This window comes from Tauraco erythrolophus, unplaced genomic scaffold (assembly GCF_009769465.1).
Source record: "Tauraco erythrolophus isolate bTauEry1 unplaced genomic scaffold, bTauEry1.pri scaffold_58_arrow_ctg1, whole genome shotgun sequence".
NCBI classification, from domain to species: Eukaryota; Metazoa; Chordata; class Aves; order Musophagiformes; family Musophagidae; genus Tauraco; species Tauraco erythrolophus.
This window is the reverse complement of record NW_028238626.1, coordinates 209,485-222,117: the sequence shown is the minus strand read 5'-3', so window position 1 is coordinate 222,117 and position 12,633 is coordinate 209,485. Positions and strand designations below refer to the sequence as shown.

At 57.0% G+C, this 12,633-nt stretch overlaps 1 protein-coding gene across 2 annotated transcripts in view; it reads left to right on the top strand.

The window, feature by feature from the left end:
• Positions 1 to 12,633, top strand: part of AGAP3 (ArfGAP with GTPase domain, ankyrin repeat and PH domain 3) — a 142,599-nt gene that overhangs the window by 95,812 nt on the left and 34,154 nt on the right. For both annotated transcript variants that reach the window (XM_086630885.1, XM_086630883.1), the window contains exon 11: positions 4,162 to 4,330. In XM_086630885.1, coding sequence (XP_086487011.1) covers positions 4,162 to 4,330 — 169 coding nt within the window. The remainder of the gene's footprint in view (positions 1 to 4,161; positions 4,331 to 12,633) is intronic.

The following is a 12,633-nucleotide window of genomic DNA, read 5'->3' as shown; positions in this document are numbered from 1 at the left end:
ACGTGTGGGAGCTTTGAGAACAGTTGTTCTTCTTTTAGTCTTTGATCCTGTACCATACCATGGCTCTGCCGGTCCCTGAGTTTGTAATCCCATTTTTCAGTCTTTATAGAGCCAAACTGGGAGGGAATGGCTGCTGCTGCTGCCTGCTCTGCATGTGTGCTCACACGCGTGTGCCAGTTGGTCACATTTCCATCGGAGACATCATAAGCCACTGCTACAATCAGCTGTAGAGGCAGGATAATTTCTGGGATGTTGTTTAACCACTCTCAGATGGTGCTGCCACACACGAGGTTTCTCTCCTTTTTATACCGTTTCTCCCTCGAAGGGTGATGCAGATTGGTGTCACTCGCTTTCCTTACTGCACTTCTTCAGTGTTTCCTTTCCTTACTACATTGTCCCAGGCAAAAATCTGGTTTGTTTCCTCCTGGTGATCCCCAGCCCGCTGGTGAGAAAGGTACGGGATGGGCCTCTCCTCCCCTCGGTTTCCCTGAGAGCTTTGAACCTCGCGCCCGAGATAGCTGTGGCATTGCCCTCTGTGTTCCCCTGGAGCAAGGACTGGTTACGTGTGGGCCACAGCACTCCGAGCTGCCTGCTGCCCACCTCTGACTTGTGCAAGGATGGGGGGTCTGCGTGCTCCCTCCGTGGCATCGCCTCCTTGAGAGCTGGGCGAGGGAGCCAGGACACCTGCCACCATGTTACGGCTTTTACTGTGATGCTGAGAAGGGCTTCTGGGAGCCGTGCGCAGCTCCGATCGGCAGAGCCTTGTCTTGCCTTCCCTTCCCTCGGGACATCGGGTTCACGGTGCTCGGAGGCGACAGATGCAGGAAGGAAGCCTGGAGGAAGAGGTGGTCCAGACAAGGATGTCCCATTGCCTCCTCCCCATCTTCTGGAGTGAATCGGGAGATGCTGCGATGCGTTTGCCACTGGGTTTGTCTCCCGTGGATGAAGCAGGTTCCCGTGTGCTTTGACTGGATGGCACAAGCGGAGCACGTTAGGGTAGAATGACCTGGGTCCCTAAGGAAACCCCCGTTCCTGACGAAGGGCGCGTGCTTCTGTGTCGCGTCCGTTCGTGGCGGCAGCCCTCAGGCCAGTGGGCGCGTGGTGAGGGACGCTGTGGGCAAGAACATGCAGATGCCCAGTCAGGGAGGCACTCGGTGTCCCAAAGTCCGTTCCTGGAGACACGAAGTCCCAGCTGCTCCCCGGCCTCACTCAGGGTGAGCCTGCACCCCGCCTGTCTGGGGGATGGCAGAGTTCAGGGTGCAGCAGAGGGGACCCTGGGGGCATGGCTGAGGGCTGCGGGCAGAGGGTCTTTCCCAGCCTCTGCCTGGATGTTCAAGCCCTCGAGCATTTTTGCTCTGCTTTCGTGTCCCCAGTGGCTTTTCCTTGGCATGATTGAGGGCAATTCCTGCTTTGACTTCTGTTCTCTTGCATCTCTGTTATGTTCTGCCCCTCTCGCTCTCGGGATGGGTGTAGGTACCGCAGAAATCAGCAGCCCTGCCTTGGTTCTTTTCCTCCAGTAGACACATCTGCCCCGGATGTGTCTGTGTCCCATTGGATGAAGACTGCTGCATGGCTCTGGCTGCATCATACTTCTGATTTTACCAACCAAAAGCTTCCTGGCGGGGTTGTTCATCTGCTTTTGGGTGTTTATCACTCGACCTGTTTTTGCGTCTGTATCTCAGCACCTCCAGCCCCACTTGGAAGTTCCCTCATGGGAGAGTCAGGCTTCAGCTGTGGGTCTGCAGTCACAGGCTGACAGCGAGCGCTCGGTGAGCTGGGTCCTGCCCTGAAACCAAGTGTTCTGGGACTCCCCGATGGAAGCGTGTCCGCCTGGACGGCTGTCCTGGCCCTGTGCCGGGCCCTACGGAGCCGTGCGTTCCTGCTCGGAGGTGCCACCTCCGCCTCCTCTCTGCAGCAGAGACTTTGCCGGCAGATGCCTGGAGTGGAGCAGTGGGCAGCGGCTCTCGCTGAGGGTGGGAGTGCCTGGGGGCCCGATCCCTGGGCTTGGCACAGCTTTCCGTGTCGCAGCTGGGGTTTTGTCCCCTTCCTGTGAGCGTGTGCAGCGACAGGAAAAGAACAAGTTCTGTGAAGAGGCCGGTTCCCTCTCGCTTCCCCAAAGCCTGGGAGAGGAGATGCTCCTGCTGGTGAGGACGGCGCGTGTGGCTCAGCCCAGCTCCGCTGGCCGGGCTGTGCTGTGCTGCGCAGCGCTGGAGAGAAAGCGTCTCCCATTTTGCAGCCAGTGGAGCCATTCACACAATCACCTTCTGTTAATTCTATCTGCAACATCAATTAAATTGTTTGTAGAAACTAATTGAATGTGGCTTAATCACACATCTTAATAGCTTTCCACGCTTTGAACTCGTTGTTAATTCCAGTAATAAAATGAAATGAGAGAACTGGCTGGGTAATTAGCGAGGAGGCTTGGGAAGAAATTGCTGTTTTATAGCATGTAATAAAAGCAGTGCGCTGGTGACCGCTCTCTCCGGCAGGCAGCCGGCTACTGCAGCAATTGTGCTGAGTTAGGGAAAATCCTCCAGCCCCTCTGAGATTCCCTGCCCAGGAGTGCCACCAGGCTCCCACCTGATCAGGAACAGCTTGGAGCAATGCTTGGTTGGGCTCCTTATCCAGGAATTGCCCGGGGCCCCGAAGGATGTGTGCCTGTTGTTTGAGGTCAGGTCACCCAGAAGCTGGAAGCACAGGGGAGGCTGCTGCCCCGTCCCTTGGGTTTGCCGTGAGGACTGGGAGCCGGCACAGGCGCCTGTGGAAAGAGAAGAGTTCAAACCAGGGTGCTGAGGTGCTGCTGAGAGGTTGTAGGCCTTGCAGGTAGTGGCCTGAGGCCACGGAGCAGTGCCCATGGAGCCTGCGTTCACCTGCTTCTTGGAGCCAAGGACTGGGACAGTGGTTGCTCTTGAAGTGATCTTGTTCCCATCTTTATCTTCTTGGATTTGGAAGCAGATGGGGACCCGCTCTGCGTTCACCTTTTTGGTGACCCGCTTGTGAACTGGAGCAAGCGCCAGCCTCCCTGCAGCAGCCGCAGTCTCACCCTGGACGGTTCTGCCGCTCCTCTCCCCATCGCAGCGCACGTGCCCTCGCAGAGAGCCGGGGGGGATGTGCCCACGTCACCGGTCCTCCTGGTCTCTCTAGCTTGGCTTTGGGTCCCTGCTGCCTTGAGGTCTGCCGTCGGTCTGCTCTTCTCCTTCTGGGGCGTGAGCCCAGGAAGAGGCAGCCGCATCAGAGCGGGTTCGGGGAGAGCCGCAGCGCCCTGGGGAGCAGGGGAGGGGTGGAAGGCACAGGAAAGGACACGGATCTCAGGATGGGCTGGAGGTCTGCAGCCTTATTTTGACCGAAAGATGAGATGTTGTTAGGAGACAGGGCAGAATGACATGAACAGTCCACACGTGGAGTTTTTCTTTGTGCAATAAGTAGTCTAGCAGAAGAAGTGGTGGAAGCACCGCGTTCGGAGTCATGTGAAGCTATGCAGGTGAACGTACGAGGGAGTCACCCTGAGTTGTGAGGTTTTGGGCTCGAATTATCCCAGCCGTGACTCGAAAGGGAATTTCCAGGTACCCCATTACTGACACTGTGCTATATTATACTGTTAGCTGTTATAGCTGAGTGCTGTGATTAAAAAGACAACAGATGACAGGGAAGAAGAACTGCCTGCCACCTACGTGCTCCTTTGCTCCATCTAATCTCTGATCCCCAGCCAGGCGTTCACAAATGGGCTCGTCATGGCATCTGACTGCCCGTGGCAACACCCCGACATTATTCACAGCAGAGCTGACTGGTTCTGGGCACTGGAAGTGAGACCTGGCACTTTTCCGGAGCCAGCTCTGAGGCACCAGCCAGTCCTGGGAAGAAGGCAGGTTGGAGTCAAGGCTTTGCATCCGTGTTGTCAGAGGACAGTTGGCTGTGGACACTGGGGAAGTCGTAGGGTCTTTCACCTGTAGTCCACCTGACTGGAGAGTTCGGTGTAGTGCAGAGAACCCAGCATGTGGTGGGCTCCCAGATCCCCTCCAGGTGCCCGCTGAGCGTCTGTCCGTTAGCCAGTTCCCGTGTGGATAAATGGATCCGGGTTTTCCTTCTCATTACGTGGGTGAGAGGGGAGCTGAGAGTGGTGGGCCAGGGCTGATCTTGAACCATTCTGCCTCTCTGCTGCAGGATTACATGCAGAACGTCCACGGGAAGGAGATAGATCTGCTGAGAACGACAGTGAAGGTTCCGGGCAAGCGGCTACCCAGAGCGACAACGGCAGCGGCGCCCGGCGCCAGCCCCAAAGCCAACGGGCTCGCCAAGGAGAGGAGCAGCACGCAGCTGGCGGGAGGCACAGGTAGGAGTGGGTGCGGGGGGCACAGAGCTGGTGGCCGTCCTTCCCCCCGGTGCGTCAGCAGTGCCGTGCCTTGCTGAGCTGGGAGCAAGAGCTGCTCTGGAGCTGCCTGCTCTCGCCACGCGTCGGGAGTGCCTTCGGCTGCTGTTGGCCTTTCATGCTGGTTTGTGTCCAGGGCAGAAGAAAGAGGAGAAGGGCTTTAACTGGTGGCCTGAACTCCCTGAGAAGAAACAGTCAAGTCTGATGAGTTGCTCTGTGTGGGGAAGGTGCTGCTCCCTAAGCCAAAGGAAATCTCAGCCGGGGGTGGCTCTTGATCCCTGGCAAGTTCTCTTCTGCTTCTTTCCCTTTTCGTGGCCTCCTTTTTCCTCCTCACTTTCCCCTGGAGAAACAGCAATGTGAGGGGCTCGTTGTGCGGTTGTCGTTCTTCTGTGTGCGTGTTCAAGAGGCGCAGCAGCCGCAGCGTGGTGAGAGGAGGTGAGGTTGGGGGGCTCGCTGGCTTCTCGTGGAGTTCATGCCACACCGCTTACTGCTCCTGCCACCGGAGGTATCTCGCCCTGCCCAGGGGAGCTGTTGAACTTGGAGCTTTCCTGCCCAGGTTTCCCAAGGCATCGACAGGCCTTTATTTTGTCCTCGGGATTGGTGTCCTGGGCCAGGATGGACAGTTGCCACACACGTTCTTCCTAGCCAGCTGTTGGCAGCAGTCTCGCACAGCAGGGTACAGGTGCCTCTCCGCTCCTCGGGACAGCGAGAGAGTGCTGCTGATGCTGCTGCTAACAGAAACCCGTCATAACCTGACACTGCACGCCGTGCCACCAAGGGTGAACTTGGGTGACCACATCAGGTTCAGTCCTGCTCTGCACCTCGGTTGTGTCCTGCGGTCAGGGTGTTGTCAGCACGGTGCTCCACAGCGTTCTGGAGCTGAGGACTCGCGAGGTGGGGTGCAGCCGGAGCGAATGCCAGGAGCTGGCTGTGGTCCTCAGCATCACACGCAACACGGGGAACAGGGCATGCCAACGTCGCGGTGTTCGCGTGGTGCCAAGGGTGAAAGAATAAGCCCTTCTGAACCCAAACTGCGGTTGCTGTAGAGTCGGAATTGGTCTGCAGACCAGATAAACCACTGGTGGGTGGTTGCAATCACTGTCTTTCTTGACCAAGGATGTGCAACTCTGCCTGTTTCCTGCCACGGCTCTGCACTGTACTCGATCGTTCCTTCACCACCACCGCTGCACACCTCCAGCATGCTCCAGTGTGGTGACAATTCCTGCCTCTATGGATGCACTTCTCAGGCGTGCGCTGCCAGGGTCCTTTGTCTGAGCTCCCACTTAGGGAAGGTTATCGCGGCTGTAGGAAGGATTCGAAGACAAACCACGGAAAAGCTTATGCTGGTGTCAAACCAAACGTTCACGTAACCTCGTATCCTGCTTTCAACAGTCGCCTCAGTCCTGTTGGGCTCGCAAGAGCAGATTGAGATGTGACTTGATTACTGATCACTGCTGCTTGGAAAGCCAGCGCCGGGAAGCGAGCGCTGCGCGAGGCCTTTCAGGCTGGTTGACAAAGCTCGAGGAGACGCAGTGCGTGGAGGCTGGAGTTAGAGCAATTTAAACTTGAGAGGAGATGTAGTTTCCTGGCAGGGAGGGTAATTAAACGTTGGAATAGTTTATCTGGAGAGCTGGTGGACTTAGCACTGCTTGAAGCCTTTAAAATGAGATTAGTTATCTTTCTACAAGATATGCTTTAATCCAGCTCGTGTGCGTGCCGCTGCGTGCGCGTGTGCAGGGGATCGAACTGGGTGGATACGATGGGCTTTGCTCATGTAGAAATCCATGAATTTGAGATCCCCTGTTCACTGGCTTCTCTCTGAGCCCTGGAGCAGAACGGTGCTACTGTGCCACCCATCAGCATGGGGCTTGGCATTGAGACAGCCACCTTCATGGCATTTCATGTGTCTTGGCTTTGGGTGGCTGTCTGCGTTGGTCAGAAAGGTTTTTTCTCCTGGCACACAAATGGTAAGATGTTTTCTGAGGAATTTTTTCCACTCACTCTGTTGCCTCCAAGACAGACTGATTGCAGCTGACGATGCAGTCGCCACGGTAAGTGCACTGACGTGATAAAAATCCTCTGAGGTGACTTGCTCGTATCCCCGTGTCGCAGAGCACTGGATTTGGGGTCGGTACACAATCTGCCCTGCTTCAAACTGGCAAGGACTTGGCAGTTTTGCTGCCTGTTGGGCTAGGGATGGGGCTGTTACTGGGGTCCACTGGGCATCTCTCACCTAATACATGATTTGGGCAGCAGGAGTGGGAGCACCTCAAAATTTGCAGTTCTCTGCCAGTGCACGAGGTAACGTTCAGAGGACATGAGCTTTGGAGACCTGAATGATGTGCTGTCGTACACCAGGAGTGTTTGGGTAAAACCAAACGGCCTGTGTTCAGAGTTCCAAGGGAGTGGTCCGTGGTTTCCTTGGGAGCTGAGCTCCGCCGAGGTGAGTGTGCTTATTAATGTCCACTACATGCGCAGTGCTTACCCAGGGGCAAGAAAAAAAGTAGTAGATAAAGGGGAGTACGAAGAAAAAAAGGTATCTCGTGCTGCCCAGTGTGTTGATGAAATGCACGTGTGCAGCGCTCTGGTGATGATTCAGAACAACCTCCAAAGCAGGTAGACAGTACAGCGTGGGGCTAAATAAAGTAGGAATGGGGAAGGAGCTTATGTTTGTGAAACCTGTGGGACTCTGAGCTCAATAGGGGGTACTTAAACCCCCTCTCTTCTGCCTGTGCCCTCCTCCTCTGCTCGCTCCTTCCTGCTCCCAGCCGTTCCTGCCTGCCTGCTTCTCCCACCAGTGGCTCCGTCCCCTCCTCACTCTTCCTCCTTCTCCGTGCTGCCGGGCAGCTGGTGACAGGCAGCGTGAGCACAGCACCCGGTGCTCTGGTTCCCCAGACCTGACACTGCAGCAGCACCAGGCACCAGGAGAAGCAATTGCTCATGCTGCAAATCGCGCTGCGTAGAAATAGGCAATACGCTTCCCGCTTCGTGTCAAAGAAGTCCCTGAGACTCCCGCATCTGGGTTTTGGAGTCAGGTGTATCCCTAAAGTACTTGCCACAGGACTTTTTTGAAACCACTGGTAGTTCTCACAAGCGGTGAGAGCTGTGGAGTCTCAAAGGAGGAGCCCAAGTGGGTACTGGCCTTTGGAGAAAGCTGAGGAAGGGTTCTTGGCAATTACTGCTCGGACTTGTAAATCCGCAGTCAGGTGGGGTAGTGCTGGCTGCGGTCCGATGACGGAAACGCTGGTGGTGGCCTGGCTTTCCGGATTGGAGCAGCACTCGGCTCAATGCTGAGCACGCTGCACGTGGTCAGCTTCCGTCAACCGCGGCTGGAGCAGACCGTGCCCAGCGGTGCCCTGGCGAGCTCTGTGCACGTACCTTCACGAGGTGCCATGGGCACCTCGCGGTGTCTGCCGCGCCAGGCAAACCCACATGTTGGGGTTGGAGAGGGCAGGAAAGGGATGGGCAGATCGTGGTGCCAGAGCTCAGGGGTGCAGTTTTCTGGGTGTAAAGTTGGCTGTGAGCGTGGAGCCTGGCGGCACGTGTTCACTGTGCGGGTGGCAGTGCTGCTTCGGGTGTCTCCTTCAGATCCCTGCAGGTCCCCTTCCCGTTGGAATATTGCTTCTCTTGCCCTCTTCTCCAGGGGTCTCCAGTTGTATCTGTGCCGTGGTTCAGCAAGCTCACCCTTTCTGCTGCTTTGCCCCATCTGTATCACATTTGGTGTGTTTTTCTGGCTCGAAGAATGAGGGCAGCTCTTACTCAAAGATGAATGAAAAGGAATTTTTTAGTGGGGAAGGACAGATGGTAGCACAAGGGAAATAGGGAGACAGTGTCAATCAGCGTGAGACTGGTCTCAGCACAGCAGCAGCCCTGAGTTCCTGCTTTGCAGAGGTTCGTGGGGACCTGCTCCAAAGCAGTCGTCACAGGGGAAAGAGGCATGAAGCACTGCCCGAAAATGCGGGATGTGACGCCTGTGCACGTACTCACATGCAGCTTCCCGTGGGCACGCACAGGGCACACGAGCCCGTGCCTTGGCACTGCACTGCAGCTGAGCAGCATCAAAGGAAGCCAGGCAGCTGCCCACTGGAGAACCTGCCTTGGAACGAGAAGCTGGAGCGTAAGGAAAGATCAGGAGAGGTGGCTGAGACTGGTGTGATGGCAGGTGGCTACACAGAGGCAGTTTCAGGGAGCAGGAGGCTGCCCGATCCCGCAGGCGGAAGCGGTGCAGATGCTCTGCCCCAGCCGGGAACGCCGCGCTGAGGCAGCAGTCCCAAGGGGCATTTTCCAGCTGGCGTTGCACAGGAGCGGGGTGAGATGGCTCGGCAGCGTGGGAGAGCCGGAGCGCGCTGTCAGGAGAGGAGGTTAACGGGAAAGCTCTGCCTCTGTCTGCGTGGCTCCGCGTGGGGCTCGCTGAGCACCGTGAGCCTCCCATGGGATTTGCTGCCGAGCGGTGCGGGAGAGCGAAGGTCGCACCGGTGTCCCTGAGCAGAAGGAGCCGAGTTGGCCGGGGCGCAGGGCTGGGAGCTTCAGCACTGTGCTCTGTTACGTGCGGGAAGAGCTGGAAGGGGCTGTTGCTGCTCCATCGCCTTCACCATGAGGAACAGTCCGCATGGTCTGACCCGTGTGTGAGGGCAGGCTGTGTGTGAGCCCTCCTCCTCCTCCTCCCCGTCCCCCTCCTCCTCCTCTTCCTCCTCCTCCTCCTCCTCCTCCTCCTCCTCCTCCTCCTCCTCCTCCTCCTCTTCCTCCTCCTGGAGGAGCTGCTGCAGGATTGCTTCTGTCGCCAAGAGAGAGTGTTTCCCTAAGTGTGCCTGTGGTGGTGGAGGCACTGCTTGGGGTGCACAGTCTTGGCTGATGCTCGCGTTTGCTCTGGAGTGAGGAGGGTCCAGCTGGCCCCTGGCCGAGCCCGGCGTGCGTGCCTTCGTCCCCAGCTCTGCCGGCTGAGCCAGCTGGCTGTGCCCCTCGGGCACGTGCAGCAGAGCCCTCGAGCTGCGCATGGGCAACTTGCCTCTCCCCTCGGCCGTCGTGGCGATGGGGTGATGGAGAGCCTGTGCTGGCCTCGGCCGCTCCGCAGGGCGCCTGGAGCCCAGCCGGGGCCGGGGCGGTGCTGGGTTTCCACGCAGCCGCGGGGGTTTTGCCAGGTTGGTGCTGACGCCTGGCAGCACGCTCCACCAGCACGCTTCACCGTTGCCTCCAGAGCAGGCAGCCCGGGAGCTCGAGTGCAGCAGGCGGGCGGGAGGAGAGCACCGCGCCGTAGCCGGTGCCTGCCTGGCCACGGGTGCCGAGGGAGCGTGGCGGCAGCGGGCCCCCCTCTGCCGGGCACGGTGCGTGCGTGGCCCCCCGATGCTCTGCCTCCGCAGAGCGAGGGATTGGCTCCCCCAGGCCGGGGTTGCTGAGCCTGCTGTGATCATGTCACGTCGGGCTCCGTCGATGTTAACATCTCATTATCTTTGTTACTGTAATTACATTATCCGCTGCTTTATGCAGAATTATTCTCCGAGGACTAATTGATGGATCCATGTTTAATTCATTAATCATTAGCATCAAATTCGACAATTACAGTGCACACTGATTGTGGAATTTCAAATGTAATGAGGGAAGAATTAACAAAGAAAAGGGAAAACCTGTTTCCCTGGCATACCGCTGCTCACCATGGGGGACAATGACATTGAGGGAAGAAGAGGCAGCAGAGAGCGGGGTGGTGCAGGTCATGGCAGACAGGAGCTTGGTGGGATCATCTCGTGCCTTTCTCCTGGCTGTGGCTGCACAACGTGTTCTTTCAGGTCAGAGCAGGGCCATGCATCTCCTGTGAAAGAGTGGGTGTTTGGCTGCTGAGGAGGAAGAGCTCAGCTCTCGCTCTGGGAGCAAAGTTGCCTTCTCCATCCCGCTCATGGCCTGTGGGCGCAGGAGCAGCACATCTCACCCTGCCCTGGCAGGTTTCCAGGAACACAAAGAACGTGCCCAGGGTACACGTGTACTCACAGACCTTGCAGGGAAAGCCAGCTGCTCAAGGTGTGGTGTCTTCAAAACAAGCTTGCTGCCCCCATGGTTTGCCCATAATCCCGTGGCTGGTCTGTCCCCTGCACGGTGTGTAGGACCTGCTCTTAAAACCGACAGCTACCTCTCATCGTTTTCGTCTTTCCTACTCTGAGGCAGAAATCCTGTAACAGTACTCTTTGTTTTGGTGCCTCTGAACTGGAGCAGCCTTTCCAGACCTGCCACGTCAGCCACTGGATCCGCGCGTCTCGAGGACCAGGGCTGGTGCAATAGCCCTACACAGCTGTTTCAGTGCCAGATGTGGATGCTCCTTCCCTCCCTCCAGACGTACTACTGCAGGGTCTCCTTGCTTATGGAGATGGGCAGCTTCTGCTTCGTATTTCAGTGCTCCTTGCCACATCGCTCAGTCTGAGGACACAGACAGGCCTCCCCTGGCACGCCGTGCCAAGCCTGGGACACAGCTAGGGACGCTCGGTTGTCTGTTGCCACGCGTGACTGAGCCAGTGGTACTGCTTGCCAGCTCGCGCCCAGTCGGCGTCGGTACAGAGCAGAACGGTTGGATTTAAACGGAGGTTTCCGGCTTGGTGTGCCAGGTGCTCCAGCTGAGGTCATGGTGAGCAGCTCTGGTTTGGGTTGGAAGGGACCTTCAAGACCACCCAGTTCCAACCCCCTGCCATGGGCAGGGACACCCTCCTCTACACCAGGTTGCCCAAAGCCCCATCCAACCTGGCCTTGAACACTGCCAGGGATGGGGCAGCCACAGCTTCTCTGGGCAACCTGTGCCAGTGCCTCACCACCCTCAGAGGGAAGAATTTCCTCCTTATATCCAATCGGAATCTCCCCTCTATCAGTTTAAAACCATCGCCCCTTGTCTTCACTACACACCCTGCCACAGCAGCCCTGCCTGCCCACTGCCCTCCAGGGCTGCCCGCCGGCAGGCAGGCACCTGCGGAGCGACTGGCCGGGCGCAGTGCTTCCTGCGGCAGCGGGGCGGAGGTGTGCTCCTGTGCGCGGTGCCGAGCGCCACTGGCCGGGAGCCTGGCGGTGAGCCATGGCTGGCCATGGTTTTGGCTAGCTCGCCTTGCCTTCTGGTGAGCCCAGCTGGAACAGCTCAATACTCATTACTGTTGGTCAGCCAAGGGCCAAGGACTTGCATGTGGGGACACCGAAGCTGAAAGGAGGAGGATGAGGGTCAGTCTGTGGTGGTTGTTGGTATGGGACCTTTATCCTTCCCAATAATGTGTTAAAGGGTTGTTTGTAGTCTGAAGACGAAGCAGAGATCAGAGATTTAGTAAATTTATCTATAATTAATACATTATGAATGATGTATAAAATACTACAAATTCATATGTGTAAGTGTTACAAATTCCCTGTAACAGTCATGTGGTAGCATCTGACGAACGTTCATCTGGCTGCCTGAAGCAGGAGGATGGATCCAATGGGAGGTTGGAGCCGTTGCACTCAAGGCTTTGCGTTGGGTGGAAGCGAGAAATTGTCGGGACTTCCCGGGGAGAGGAGGAGCGCATCAGGAGCTCGAAGGGACGACGCAAGGCGGGACAGTCCCAGCAAACCTTGGTGTCCAGTTCTTGTGGTGGACGGAAGCCTGAAGGACTGGGATACGTTGGATCCCCTTGAGGTTTTGGTTGCCAGGCATACGGCAGAGTTACGATGAGTTCCATGTTTCCAAGCGTTGTAACTCTGTTCTCTCAGCTATGATCAATTCTTTCTAAAGAAGGGGCAACTGAGGCAAAGAGATGATAAAGCCAAAGTTGTGAAAAGCATCCACTAACTATGTGCCCCCAGTTTGGAGCCTAAGAATTGCTTTTTCTTTCCCAAGAACTCAGCCTTCTTGTAGCCCTTGAAAGCGTGGCTGTGAGCAGTGAGCTCCTGCGTGCCAGTCCTCAGGGCCTCCACCTCAGAGTCTCCTCCTGAACAGGAGGAACACGTTAGTAGTGGCTGTTTTTGACAAGTGTTGGTATAAGTGACTCGAACAGTAATTCTGGGAACTTTGCAGCGGTGTATGGATTAGATCCCAGGTCCCCAAAGGAAACACCCAGCTCCTTAACCTTGGGCTGCCCCTGCTTTCCCTGCTGCCTTCTGCATTCTTCTTTGGGCACCTTGATCCTGCAAGAAGTCTTCTGGAGGTCCTGCAGATAACAGACCACTTCAGTCCTGTTATCGTGCCCGTCACCCTCAGGGGAACGCTGGCCCCCAGTGCCAGTTCATCGCCAGCCCACTGCCCTTCGCCTGGGCAGGAGCTGTGCGAGCACCGC